Raw genomic sequence first — 15,303 nt, forward strand, 5'->3', positions numbered from 1 at the left:
AATGGATAAGGGTACCCGTTCCTCCACAGCCTCTCCAGCAAAGGTTATCGTTGGTGTTTTTTACTTTAGCCATTCTGACAGGTGTAAGATGATATCTGAAAGTTGTTTTGATTTGCATTTCCCTGATTGCTAAGGAAGTTGAGCATGACTTTAAGTGTCTTTTGGCCATTTGAACTTCCTCTGCTGAGAATTCTCTGTTCAGTTCAGTGCCCCATTTTTTAATTGGGTTAATTAGCATTTTAAATTCTAGTTTCTTGAGTTCTCTATATATTTTGGAGATCAGACCTTTGTCTGTTGTGGGGTTGGTGAAGATCTTCTCCCAGTCAGTAGGTTGCCTTTGTGTCTTAGTGACTATGTCCTTTGCTTTACAGAAGCTTCTCAGTTTAAGTAGGTCCCATTTATTCAATGTTGCCCTTAATGTCTGTGCTTCTGGGGTTATACATAGGAAGCGATCTCCTGTGCCCATCTCCTGTAGGGTACTTCCCACTTTCTCTTCTATCCTTTTCAGTGTGTTCGGGCTGATATTGAGGTCTTTATTCCATTTGGACTTGAGTTTTGTGCACGGTGATAGATAAGGGTCTATTTTCATTCTTCTACAGGATGACATCCAGTTGTGCCAGCACCATTTGTTGAAGATGCTTTCTTTCTTCCATTGTATACTTTTAGCTCCTTTATCAAAAATGAGGTGTTCATAGGTTTGTGGGATAAAATCCGGGTCTTCTATACGATTCCATTGGTCGACTTCTCTGTTTTTATGCCAGTACCACATTGTTTTCATTACTGTAGCTCTGTAATAGAGTTTGAAGTCAGGGATGGTAATGCCTCCAGAAGATCCTTTATTGTATAGGATTGTTTTGGCTATCCTGGGTTTTTTGTTTTTCCATATAAAGTTGATTATTGTCCTCTCCAGATCTGTGAAGAATTTTGATGGGATCTTGATGGGGATTGCATTGAATCTATAAATTGCCTTAGGTAGAATTGCCATTTTTACTATGTTGATCCTCCCAATCCAAGAGCAAGGGAGGTCCATCCATTTTTTGGTATCCTCTTCAATTTCTTTCTTCAATGCCTTAAAGTTCTTGTCAAATAGATCTTTCACTTCCTTGGTTAGATTTACCCCAAGATATTTAATGCTGTTTGTGGCTATCGTGAAAGGTGAAGCTTCTCTGATTTCCCTCTCTGCTTCCCTATCCTTCGTGTATAAGAGGGCGACTGATTTTTTGGAGTTGATCTTGTATCCTGCCACATTACTAAAGCTGTTTATCAGCTGTAAAAGTTCTTTGGTGGAGTTTTGGGGGTCGCTTATGTACACTATCATATCATCTGCAAATAACGAAAGTTTAACTTCTTCCTTTCCAATTCGAATCCCCTTGATTCCATTATGTTGTCTTATTGCTATTGCTAGAACTTCAAGCACTATATTGAAGAGGTATGGAGAGAGTGGACATCCTTGTCGTGTTCCAGAGTTAAGTGGGATGGCTTTGAGTTTCTCTCCGTTTAATTTGATGTTAGCTGTCGGCTTGCTGTAAATAGCGTTTATTATATTTAGGTATGACCCTTGTATCCCTAATCTCTCCAAGACTTTTAACATAAATGGATGTTGAATTTTGTCAAATGCTTTTTCCGCATCTAATGAAATGATCATATGGTTTTTTTCTTTCAGTTGATTTATATGCTGGATTACATTGATAGATTTTCGTATGTTGAAGCAGCCCTGCATCTCAGGAATGAAGCCTACTTGATCATAATGGATAATTTTTCGGATGTGTTCTTGGATTCGGTTTGCCAGTATTTTGTTGAGGATTTTTGCGTCGATATTCATGAGTGAGATTGGCCTGTAGTTCTCTTTCCTGGTTGAGTCTTTGAGTGGTTTTGGTATCAGAGTAATTGTGGCTTCATAAAAGTAGTTTGGTAATGACCCTTCTGTTTCTATATTGTGGAATACATTAAGGAGTATAGGTATTAGATCTTCTTGGAAGATCTGGTAGAATTCCGCATTGAAACCATCTGGTCCTGGGCTTTTTTTGGTAGGGAGGTTTTTGATAACAGCTTCTAATTCTTCGCGACTAACAGGTCTATTTAGATTGTTCACCAGGTCCTGATATAACTTTGGTATATGATATTTATCTAAAAGAATATCCATTTCCTTTACATTTTCCAATTTTGTGGCATATAGGCTTTTGTAGTAAGATCTAATGATTCTCTGAATTTCCTCTGTGTCTGTGGTTATGTCCCCCTTTTCATTTCTGATCTTATTAATTTGCATATTCTCTCTCTGCCGTTTGATTAGCTTGGATAGTGGTTTGTCAATCTTGTTGATTTTCTCCAGGAGCCAGCTTTTTGTTTCATTGATTCTTTGGATTGTTTTCTGTGTTTCTATTTTGTTGATTTCAGCCCTCATTTTGATTATTTCCAGTCTTCTACTCCTCCTAGGTGAGTCTGCTTCTTTTTTTTCTAGAGCTTTCAGGTGGGCTGTTAAGTCTACAATGTGAGCTTTCTCTGTTTTCTTTAAGTGGGCACTTAGTGCTATGAACTTTCCTGTTAGGACTGCTTTCATAGTGTCCCATAAGTTTGAGTATGTTGTTTCTTTATTTTCATTGAATTCCAGGAAGACTTTAATTTCTTTCTTTATTTCTTCCTTAATCCAGGTATGGTTCAATAGTTGACTGTTCAGTTTCCATGACTTTGTATGCTTTCTGGGGGTAGCATTATTGTTGAATTCTAACTTTAATCCATGGTGATCTGATAAGACACAGGTGGTTACTAATAGTTTTTTGTAACTGTGGATGTTTGCTTTGTTACCGACTATGTGGTCGATTTTCGAGAAGGTTCCATGAGCTGCAGAGAAGAAGGTATATTCTTTCCTATTTGGATGGAATAATCTATAGATGTCTGTTAAGTCCATTTGATTCATTACCTCCATTAATTCTCTTATTTCTCTGTTAGGTTTCTGTCTGATTGACCTGTCCATTGGTGAGAGAGGAGTGTTGAAGTCTCCTACTATTAGTGTGTGCGGTTTGATGGCTGCCTTGAATTTTAGCAATGTTTCTTTTATGTACGTGGGTGCTTTTATATTAGGGGCATAGATGTTCAGGATTGAGACTTCATCCTGATGAACTGTTCCTGTTATGAGTATAAATTGTCCCTCTCCATCTCTTCTGATTGATTTAAGTTTAAAGTCAACTTTATTAGAGATTAGTATGGCCACACCTGCCTGTTTCTTAGGTCCATTTGCTTGATAGGCCTTTTCCCAGTCCTTTACTCTGAGTAGGTGCCTGTCTTTGTGGTTGAGGTGGGTTTCTTGTAAACAGCAGAATGTTGGATCCTGTTTTCTTATCCAATCTCTTAGCCTGTGCCTTTTTATAGGTGAGTTGAGCCCATTGATATTAAGTGATATTAATGACCAGTGGTTGTTAACTCCGGTCATTTTTTTTTTAGTCGTAGAGTTTGTGTGTTTCCCTTCTTTGTTTTGTGTTGGTGAAGCGTCTCTAGATGTCTGAGTTATTGTGGTCATTGTTGGACTCCTTGGTTAGTGATTTTCCTTCAATTACTTTCTGTAAGGCTGGATTTGTGGCTGTGTATTGTTTAAATTTGTTTTTATCCTGGAAAATTTTATTTTCTCCATTTATAGTGAATGAAAGCTTGGCTGGGTATAGTAATCTGGGCTTGCACCCATGGTCTCTCAGTTTCTGCAGTACATCTATCCAGGACCTTCTGGCTTTCATGGTTTCCATGGAGAAGTCGGGTGTAAGTCTGATAGGTTTACCTTTATAAGTAATTTGGCCTTTTTCCTTTGCAGCTCTTAATATTCTTTCCTTATTCTGTATGCTTTGTGTTTTGATAATTATATGGCAAGGGGATGTTTTTTTTTTTTTGATCCAGCCTATTCGGTGTTCTGTATGCTTCTTGCACCTTCATAGGAATATCTTTCTTTAGGTTGGGAAAGTTTTCTTCTATAATTTTATTAAATATATTTTCTGGACCATTGAGCTGCCCTTCTTCTCCTTCTTCTACTCCTATTATTCTTAGGTTTGGTCTTTTTATTGTGTCCCATATTTCCTGAATGTTTTGTGATGAGAGTTTGTTGGACTTGCTGTTTTCTTTGATCAGTGTGTTTATTTTCTCTATGGTATCTTCAGAATCCGAGAGTCTTTCTTCTATCTCTTGTATTCTGCTGGTTATGCTTGTTTCTGTAGTCTCTATTCGTTTACCTAGATTTTCCATGTCCAGCCGGCCCACTGTTTGTGTTTTCTTCTTTGCCTCCATTTCAGTTTTCAGGTCTTGAACTGTTTCCATTATCTGTTTGATTGTTTTTCCTTGGTTTTCTAGGGTATCATTCACTGATTTATTCAATTCTTCAAACTTTCTGTTATATTTCTCATCCATTTCTATAAGGGCGTTTTTTACGTGCTGTTTAAGGGTGTCAATCACTTTCATGAAGTCAATCTTTTCTCCTTCCTCTTGATTAAGGGGTTCTTGTCCTCCCGTTGTGAGGTCGCTTGTTTCTGGTGGCTTCATGTTGCTTTTCAGCTTGTTGGGCGAATTCTTGCCTTGACGTCGGCCCATCTCTTCTTCCAAATGTTCCCTATGGATCTTCTTTTACCAGATCAGGTCTCCTTGCCTACCAAACGCTGTCTCTCCCCAATGTTGGCTCTCGGGCGACGAGAGATCAGGCCTCCGTGCTGGTTGGGCAGCTCGCAGACAAAGCACCTACCCCGCTTGGTGCAGGCAGGCCACAGGAACAAAGGAACTGCTGCCCACCCGGGAGCCCCGAGTACTCGGACCCAGCGCCCAGATAGGCTGGGCTGGGTGATGCCACGCGCCAAAAGAGGGCAGTGGGGCCGAAGTGGGGAGGGCTCTGGACAGAAGCTGGGTGGGCCAGAAGAAAGAGGCAGCACCCAGGGAGTAGAGGCCCTGCAGAGAGCCCAAGCAGGACAGGGGGCCAAGAAACCCCTGAGCCCCCCGTCCCAGGCTGGTGCCGTGGGCCAGAAACTCACCCCAATGCTGGGTCTCCTGGCGCCGAAAGATCAGGCCTCCGTGCTGGTTGGGCAGCTCACAGACAAAGCGCCTACCCCGCTTGGTGCAGGCAGGCCACAGAAACAAAGGAACTGCAGCCCGCCGGGAGCCCCGAGTACTAGGACTCAGCGCCCAGATAGGCTGGGCTGGGTGATGCCACGCCGCCAAAAGAGGGCAGTGGGGCCGAAGTGGGGAGGGCTCTGGACGGAAGCTGGGTGGGCCCGGAAAGAAGCAGCACCCAGGGAGTAGAGGCCCTGCAGAGAGCCCAAGCAGGACAGGGGGCCAAGAAACCCCCGAGCTCCCCGTCCCAGGCTGGCGCCGTGGGCCAGAAACTCACCCCAATGCTGAGTCTCCTGGCGCCGAAAGATCAGGCCTCCGTGCTGGTTGGGCAGCTCGCAGACAAAGCGCCTACCCCGCTTGGTGCAGGCAGGCCCCAGAAACAAAGGAACTGCTGCCCGCCCGGGAGCCCCGAGTACTGGGACCCAGCGCCCAGATAGGCTGGGCTGGGCGATGCCACGCGCCAAAAGAGGGCAGTCTGTGAATGTATATTTTAACACCTGCATTTTGCAATTATTAGAGGAAACATTGTAGATTTTGATTTAAATAATTTAAGACTATTCAAGAATTTAAAATATTTCACAAAGCCTAGTCAATATTATATTAGTATCAGTGTAATAATGTTAAACTTAGAAAATTTAAAATATTTAAAATTAATTTATTTTAATTAAAACACTCAAAATCCTACTGAAAATTACTCAGCTTATTTTTGTAAAGATAACGCTGCAAAATTTAGTGAAAAAGTGGCGAAAGACTTCTAGATACTTTGAGATACTTTAAAAGATTTACTTCATTAGAAAATATTACAATAGAATAAACAAATCTACAAAAAAAACTTTAAACTTATTTTTGGAATGTTAAGACCATCTTACATCTTACTAGGCCATGAAGTGAAACTATAATAAGAACCTCTAAGTATACACATAGGAACAAAAATGTACTGATAAACACTAAATTAGATAATATTTGTAGCATATTCCTAGCATAAGTTTCATATAAATCAATGCGTAGGTTTGGAAAACTGAAAAAAATGAGGAAATACAGGCTATAACTTAAATATATCTTAATATTATAAATGCACTCTTGAAAACTAATAAATGTGTGCTCCTGTGTTTCAACCTCTAAGCAATTTCAGGGGTTTTGTGATATAGAATTAAAAAATTATCAGAGCTGCCACTACCTAGCAGGAACTTTGTTTGTAAAATTATTAGAGTACACCCTAGGAGAATCCATAGTCTGATATACCCATTAAAATATTCTATTTCGGGGTCCCTTTAAAATAGTATGAATGAACATTTATTGTAAAAAGAGATGGATTTTATTATATTTTAATTTAATATATAATGCCCATTGATCACCTTCACCCTGTTAGCTTTTCCAGTCTTTCAATCCAAACTTCCGCAAGGCACTGTCCTCTTTCCAATAGGCCACCTTCTACTGTGACATATATCAATCAGAGAGCATGGTAAGTGAAATCTATGTCCTTTGACAAATCATTACACTGATACTTTATGACTACAAACATCTGTTGTGTTTGCTATTCATACACTAAGGCTCAAAATGAATTCTAAACAGAGAATCTCGAATCATTTTATTACAGAAAGCCTAGCTTTATTCTACCACTCATAGCTTTCACTACTGCTAAAGAGGAAAAGAAACGTTCACCTGGCTAAGCCTTTGACAAACATCCATTTTGAATGAGGTCCTCAGCAGTATTGTAAGCAAGAAATGTCATCACTTCATCTCTCTCTAGACACATAATTACCATGTCACCTGGAAAAGGGGAAGGTCTGACCTTGAGGTTGTTAGAAAGTGGTACCATCAAACGGAAGAGTGAAATTCTCTAATTCCAGGACAACAGTAGAGAAGGAGCAGCTGAGCTCTGGGTTTCCCCTGTGAACTATTTATTCTCCCAGGCTATATCTGTCTGTGTCAATTAGTTGATTCCGGTCCTTCTAGACAAAACTAAAGTAAAAGTAATATCACATTAATAAGAAGTAGAAAAATATTTCAATTTCTCAAGAAATCCTTCCTGTTTCCAAAACATTTCTGATAACCTCCACACTTACTTGACAGTGGCTTCAGGACTTCACCTAGAAATCAAAGCACTTTTGCTAAAATTAAGAAAATGTCACCACCTCTAAACACAGCAGCTGGAAAGGAACAGGCAGCCTCCTTTCAACATTAGGGTCTTTCTAATTAGGGGATTTAGAGGATAGGTCAGGTTAGAGGGGCCAAACATAAGTTAACAAGTTAGTCCCTCGTGAAACAAAGACAGGGTTTAAGATGGGTATAGCAAGGTAGACACAACAAGGCAGCCATAACAACCATTTTGAAAGAATGTTTGCCTTTCAAGATAGTTATAAACAACTTATTAAAACAAAGACAAGATTGCCACTGCTGGAAAAACAAAAAGCAGAGAACTGTCTGTAGTTAATGTAACAGGTGGAGCACACTCCAATCCTTGAGAAGCAGAGGTTTAACAATAACCAGGAGTGAACCTCTCTGTCTTTACTTTAGGTGGCTTTTAAGTCTCAGGTGGAGGCAGGTTGGTTCTTTAGTATTACCACTCCCAATCTCCAATTGTACAAGAGAGTTAGAGTAATGAAAACAGCACAGTACTGGTACAAACACAGAAATGTTTATTAATGGAGTCTAATTAAAGGTCCAGACAGAAGTCCACATACTGATGGACACCTGATTTTTTATGAAGAAATTAGAAATACACACTGGAAAAGAAAACAGTATCTTCAACAAATGGTGCTGGAAAAACACTGTATGTCTACATGTAGAAGAATGCAAATAGATCCATACTTCTCACACTGTACAAGACTCTACTCTAAATGCAACCCTTGTGAACCACTGTATCCATATAAAACCTGAGACAGCCTGGGAAGTAATTTTAGAACAAAGATCTCAACATAAGTAGATACCTGACAGAAGGGAAAGTTGGGAATAGTCTTTCTTGAGCTCATTGTCAAAGGAAAAAACTTTCTGAATATAATATTTCTTGTATAAGCCCTAAGAACAAAAATTAATCAAAGGGGCTTCATGAACTAAAATCTTTCTTCATGGATAAATGAACCATCATTTAGACAAATTAGAAATCTATAGAATGAAATAACATTTAAACAAACTACATATCCAAAAGATTGCTGATGTCCAATACATATAAGAACTCAACACATTGATATTAAGAAAACAAATAACACTATTTAAAAGTGGGGTACAGATCTAATGAGAGAATTCTTAAAAGAGTAAAATCAAATGGCTGAGAATCTGTTAAAGAATGTTTCAACCTCTGTACTCATCGGGGATGTAAAAATTAAAGGTATTTTGAGATTTCACCTTACACCAATAAGAATGGCCCAAATAAATAACACAAATGACACTTCATGCTGGCAAAGTTATGGAGTAAGGGGAATGCTCATCCATTGTTGCTGGCAGGACAAACTTGTTTACATACTACGGAGATCAGTTTGGTGATTCCTCAGAAAGTTGGAAACAGAGCAACTTCGAGATTCAGTTATACCACTGTCAGTCATATACTCATAGCACACTTCAACTTAGTCCAAAGATACATGCTATTCATAGTATCCAGAAACTAAAACAACCAGATGTCCATTAATGGATGAATGAAGAAAATGTGGTACATTTACATATTAGAATATTACTCAGCCATTAAAAGGAATAAAATTTGCCATTGAAGAGGAACTAGTAAAAGTCATTCTGAGTGAGGTAACACAGACCTGGAAAGACAAACATGGTCTGTTTCCTTATATTTGGATTTTAGGTATTAAGTCATTGATAAGTAAGCTGTGATCCATATAACCACAGAGGTTGGATATAGAATTAGAGACAGGGCTTGGGGGATCTCAGTAGTAAGGGAAGAGAAAACATATAGTTATGGATAGACAAGGAGGTTTTAAAGAGGATTCAAAGGGGAAAAGGTTATACAGGTAGGGACAACTAATTCTAAGGAACACTTAAGGGATCATATGAAAAACATCACATGAAACAGGAGAATTGTCTGTATTCTGTCAATTATATTTTAAATAAATGCTGATTGGCCGATATCCAGGCAGTAAGTATAGGCAGATCAACCAGACAGAAAGTAGAGGTGGCGATAAGAACAGGAGTATTCTGGAAAGAAGGAAGCTCTTTCCGCAGTCCTGCACAGATCACAAGAGAAGCAAGATGTGATCTACTATGCTGAAAAAGGTGCTGAGCCATGTGGCTAACACAGATAAGAATAAAGGGTTAATGTAAGTGATAAGAGCTAATAAAAAGTCTGAGCTAATGGGCAAAGCAGTTTTATATCTTATGAAGACCACAGTGTGATATTCTTTGAGACTTGCCTGTAGTGGGAGCTGCAGACTGCGTTCCTGCCACCCAGCTCCCAGCCACCTGGCTAGCTTATGCCCTGAAATAACAACACACAAATTGTATTGTTTTAAACACTGCCTGGCCCATTATATCTAGCCTCTTCTTGGCTAACTCTCATATCCTTATCAACCCACCTCCATTAATGTGTGTAGCACCATGAGGTAGTGACCCACAAGGAAGAATCTAGCGTACGTCCATCTTGGGCTGGAGCTTCATTGCATCTGCCCTGGAGAGGAGCAGCATGATGTCTGCCTAACTTCCCTTCTTCCCAGCATTCTGTTCTGTCTACTCCACCCACCTAAGGGCTGGCCAATCAAATGGGCCAAGGCAGTTTCTTTATTAACCTATGACCTTCCTCCATCGCTTGCCGGCTGTGGGAACTGGGCAGGACAGAAATCCCAACAATCAGGCTCTCCATGTGTCAGAATGGCACCCATGTGAACAACTGCATCCATATAAAACCTGAGACAGCCTGGGAAGTAATTTTAGAACAAAATAACCGCATTATGCATGGTTTATTGGTAGCAGCAATTTCTCAGTTCTCTTCTCTTTGCTAGAGGCAAGCAAGCACTCTCATTTAAAAGAGGCTTCATGCTCAGCTTTAGCTGGAAGACCCTGCAGCTCTTTAAGAGGTCCTGCCAGGAAACACTTAAATAGTGTTGGTATAAAGCTAACTCATGCTTTTTGGTTTTCATCCATAGCAGGAAAAAAGCTGCACCATTTTAAAATGCTGGCTTTCTGGGCCATCCTGCCAGGGAAAACTCTGACTCTGTCAGGCAGTCGGTCCGACTATGGAGCATTTGAGTGTGGTTTGAGAGCACACTGCTCCAGCTTGCTTTCTGGCAGGGACATTGAAACACAATAGAATTGTGGCAATAAACATGGCTACAGCCAGTACCTCCACCATGAGGCTGGAATCACAGAAAGCTAAGGATGGGCTGGATCCAGCTGTCAAAGCCAAAGCTTTAATCTTACCCATATTGCTTGGTAAAAACTCATGTAGTCAGAAAAAGAGAGATGTATAGTAAAGAGAGATTTTAAAAAAACCTCTAAATGGTTTAATGTGTGTTAAAAAATATATGCTGGCTTGGGAGAGAAAAGAAAAAGGTTAAAGTCCTTAAAATAAAAAAGAAAGAAGGAGAGTAGTTGGGTATGGTGGTACACATCTTTAATCCCAACACTTGGGAGGCAGAGATAGATGAACCTCTGTGAGTTCAAGGTATGGTAGCACATACCTTTAATCCCAAAGCCTGGGAAGCAGAGGCAGACAGACCTCTGTGAATTCAAGGTGTGGTGGCACACACCTTTAACCCAGCACTTGGGGGGCAGAGGCAAGTGGATCTCTGTGAGTTCAAGGGCAGCCTAGTCTACAGAGGAAGTTCCAGGACAAAGATACACAGAGAACCTGTCTCAAAAAGCCAAAAGTTAAAAGTAAAAATAAAAGAAATTGAGGTTAAAATAAAGCCACGTAAAGATGAAAAATACACAGAGAATCTTGATACTCTATGTTATTATGCTCTCTTTGAATTGTTTGAATGCTGAGGTAGGAGCAGCAGCTGCTAAAAGATACTTGTTTATAAATGCTGCTGAATTAATCCAAGATAGGTATTTTGAAAACTCCCTGACTTCAAAATTGAAGTCAAAAGGTTTGTTACTTTGGAGAAGAGATTTTGCTTTTGTTTCCATGGGAAATGAGAGACTGTGGATTCATTCTGAGTTAAGAAAAATCATGTTTGATCAAGGAAGCCCATCTGAGAAATCTCTGGTATGAACAGATGGCCCAGATGTCTGAATTGTTCATCCAGAACATATTCAAGATGCTACGTGAGACGATCAAGCCTCACAGTATACTCCAGTCAGGACTTCATCATAACTCTAAATTTTCTTTAGGTCCCCATAAGATTATCAGTGCCCCCAACCAGTCAGAAGTATCCTGAAATACTACACCCACATTCCCCAAAAATTGACTATGGATATTTTCTTTGTTTTAAAAAAAGGGAGGGAAGTGGTATGGGAGAATTGTCTGTATTCTGTCAATTATATTTTAAATAAATGCTGATTGGCTGGTAGCCAGGCAGGAGGTATAGGTGTGAAAAACAGACAGGAAGTAGAGGTGGGGCAATGAGAACAGGAGTATTCTGGGAAGAAGGAAGCTCTTTCTGCAGTCCTGCCCAGACCACAGAAGAAGCAAGATGTGACCTGCCCTGCTGAAAAAGATACTGAGGCACATGGCTAACATATATAAGAATGATGGGTTGATACAAGTTATAAGAGCTAATGTGAAGCCTGAGCTAATGGGCCAATAAGTTTATAGCTTATGGAGACCTCTGTGTGATTTTCTTTAGGGCCCAATGGCTGTGGGAATGGGGCAGGACAGAAACCCCAACAAGCAGGGCTTCCATGTTAAAAACACAGCAGAAACTTCCTAAAGTATACATGGATAAGAAAGAAATCTAAGTGAAATCACAGAATAACTGAGGGGCAGAATCCCAATCAAAATCTCTCATCAAAAAAAAAAGAAAGAATAAAGAAAAAGAAGAAAATCTCTCATCACCAAATGAAGATTCTAGTACTGGGTATTGGTAACATCTAATTGAGTTGTTGGCCAAAGAGACTTCATGAGAACCAGAAAACTATCTAGGGTATGGTCAAGGCTATTGTATGCTCTGGACAAAATCATAGACAACACCTTCTGTCCTGAAGACAATACCTACACAAGTAATTGAACATGAATAACTCAAGCTGGCACTTATCTAAAGCCTTCACCCCAGCATATTAGAGTTCATGGGACTGTAAGTTAACATGCACACTACAAAAGGAGGAAAGCAAACTCCAACTCAGCTACAAAACCTTCCATCTACAATCCTGTCCTGTCTGCAATGTACTCTACTACAATAGTGGCACAATGGAGGACACCAAGGCAACAAGAGCTGCTAAACAAAGAACAATGGACATGCACATAAACTCAGAGACTGTGGCAGCAGCACATGTCTGCACCAGATGAACTCCTAGACAGAAAGGAGAAGTGATTACATGGCCCCATCTCAAATCCAGAAGTATTTCCATTTGATAGTCCCATGAAAATGAATCATTAGTTTTCACCAACTGATTTTCACTGGGAAAAAAAAACACTCTGAAGGGTAGGCCCCATGCCCAACAAAAGGTAGTCAACAAAAAATGAACTCAATGGAATCTACAGGCCCTTTGTACATGTATTATGTCTTCTAGTTTTGTGTTTTTATGAGATCCTTATATGTGAACTTCCGTTTCTTTAAATAAATGTTTCTTTTGCTTTTTCTTAAGTTCCTTTTCTTCTGTTTGTTTTGTTTTATTCTAACTGGTTCATTTTTGTTTTAACTTGTTTATTTTATTATAAGGCTTAGATGTTTTCCAAGAAGAGACAGAAGGGGAGTGGATTGTATGAGAGAGAGGAGGAACTAAGAAGAGAAGGGGAACAGGAAACCCTCATCAGAATACATTGTATGAAAAAAAAATCATTTACCTATAAAAGAAAATACAAACTTTCAGTGGTGAAGTATGGTGGTAGACAATTCTAATGCCGAGCTGGAAAGACGGAGACAGGAGAATAAGTAGTGCTCCCATCTTGACCTATGTATGTGACAGATACTATCTCTAAATAGAAATTGAATAGCACATGAAGATCAAAGGGCAAAGTTGTCTCCAGGCCTCCGTGTGCGCATGCACACACATTCTTAATATGAGCACACACGCATGAATACATACATTCGCAAAAAACACACTGTACAAATTGTACATCTACATAACAATTTTTAGTTACATGTAACATTTCAATCAGTGTGAATGAAATGAAGTGAAAATATATAGACAAATGAAATTTTCATATAAAACTTATTAATTAACCTTGGTTAAAAATGGAAAATTCAAATCACATTAATTTTGTGCTGCAGAGAAACTATACTTATGATAGAGTTAAAGCTACAATATGATATTTAGTTTATTCTTGATGACTGAGAGTAGATTAAAATTCCCTCAAAATAAAAGCTTAACACATCAGTGTCAGCAAGGAGTTTCCTTTGAGTAACCTCAGCAGCAAAGGAACATTTATGATATAAAATAAAAAAGAAAGAAAAAGAGAATTACTTTGGAAAAACCAATTTATGGTGTAAAACGAACTTAAAGGAATCTATACTACCTGGCAACAGAAATGGCACAAGACTGTACATTTGTAATACCGTTTATTTTACTTAAAATATAAAGAATATTGAATTGTTACTTGCACTATTAAACAATTTAAGAAAAATCAGTATTTTATAAGAAACAATTACAGCTGCATCAGAATGATGCCTTACAACCATCTGTAAGTCCAGTTCAAGGGGGAACAATAGCCTCTGCTGACAACTGTAGGTATTAGAAATTCACACATACATACATGATGATGCAATACTCAAAAAATAAGTAAATAATTTTATTAAAAAGGAGAAAATTACCCTTTATAAAAAATTTGGTGAGACTTTGACCTCAAGCTTTTCAACATATTGATTATTCTATTATCAGAACTGATTTGTACCAAAGGAGTAATTATGGGATAGACATTCATGATAAACTTCTGAACACTCAGGATGACTGGGTAGTACATCCACAACATGACTGCAGAGGATGAGATAATGAAATCCACCCAGTATATGACCACAAAGCAAACCACCAGCAGCAAGATGGTCTGGGTGGCCCTTTTCTCAGGGGATGCTCTCAGGTGGCTGAGGCTGTGAAGATGCTTGCATTGCCTCTGATGTCTGAACAAAATGACCACCATGTATGCACTTGTGGTCAGCATAACTCCTACAAGAAATACATCTCTGGAGATTGTCACTGTTAAAATCAGTGCCCAGATGATGAAGTTCATGGGGAAGAGAGAGCAGAATTTAGTGACCTGCATCGGCTTGGTCACACTCACATTGGTAAAAGCACCAGAATAGAGAAGCTGGTGGCTGATGAATGAAAAGTTAAAAGACAAAATAAATAAGAATGCACAAATCATGTATTTTTTTAGTTTATATTTAAATTTTGCCAACAAAGAAAAACTGGGACTGATAGTGACAGCCTGGAACACACTCAGGAGGCAGGTGACACAGATGGAGAGGCCTCTCATCACCCGGCTTATGTAAAACGTTGTCTTACATTTTAGGTCATTCTCAATGTTCAGTGATTCAAATATGTCTGTAAGCCAAATATCTGTTCCAGTGAGGAGCAGCACTGTGTGGATGAAGGCCAATATACAGGAGATCATGTCAGTGGACTTAGGTCTGTGACCTAGGATTATGAAAGTGTAGAAAAAAAAGAGAAACATATTGGCCAGTACTCCAAGCCCAGTTTGGAAATTAAGGACATTCCTTATTGATGGCATAGGTTGAAATTGTATACATCTTACATCATATTAAAAGCATAATTCATATACCTGAAAAATAATAGAGTATACATCAGACTTGTGATTCACTAGTCAGTGTGTCTATTATCATCATTCAATTATCCCTACTTATTCTCAATTAACCTGTCTCTTTAAGTTTTGACATTCCAGTATGGACATCATAGCCCACATTTCTATATACTTCTCCATTTATCTACCTGTGTATGTAGCATTCTAGAGATGATAAAGGCATTCACAGTCACATCCTACACAGAATGCACAGTTTGTGGCCCTGCTACTCACCTAGGGATTAAGCCTTAAAAGCCAAATCCTATTGATTTACATTGCCTTGTTTTAGAGCTAACAACTAAAGCAGTAGTGATTAGCACAGTATATTGGCCACATTTTTACAACTGAGTAAAACTTACATTGATGTGGAAAATTTCCACCAAAGAAACTCA

At 39.1% G+C, this 15,303-nt stretch overlaps 1 protein-coding gene across 1 annotated transcript; it reads right to left on the bottom strand.

Moving 5' to 3' along the window:
- Positions 1-13,924: 13,924 nt before the first annotated feature.
- On the bottom strand, positions 13,925-14,842 carry LOC121439685 (vomeronasal type-1 receptor 90-like). The gene has a single exon (XM_041640261.1). The coding sequence runs from the start codon at positions 14,840-14,842 to the stop codon at positions 13,925-13,927; it is 918 nt and encodes a 305-aa protein (XP_041496195.1).
- Between the last annotated feature and the right edge of the window lie 461 nt (positions 14,843-15,303).

This window comes from Microtus oregoni, unplaced genomic scaffold (genome assembly GCF_018167655.1).
Source record: "Microtus oregoni isolate MIOR12 unplaced genomic scaffold, Mior012 000062F_ref0000492, whole genome shotgun sequence".
NCBI classification, from domain to species: Eukaryota; Metazoa; Chordata; class Mammalia; order Rodentia; family Cricetidae; genus Microtus; species Microtus oregoni.

Bases quoted from the DNA above. Each gene is read 5' to 3' on its own strand.
- LOC121439685 (XM_041640261.1), bottom strand. From the start codon at position 14,842: ATGCCATCAATAAGGAATGTCCTTAATTTCCAAACTGGGCTTGGAGTA.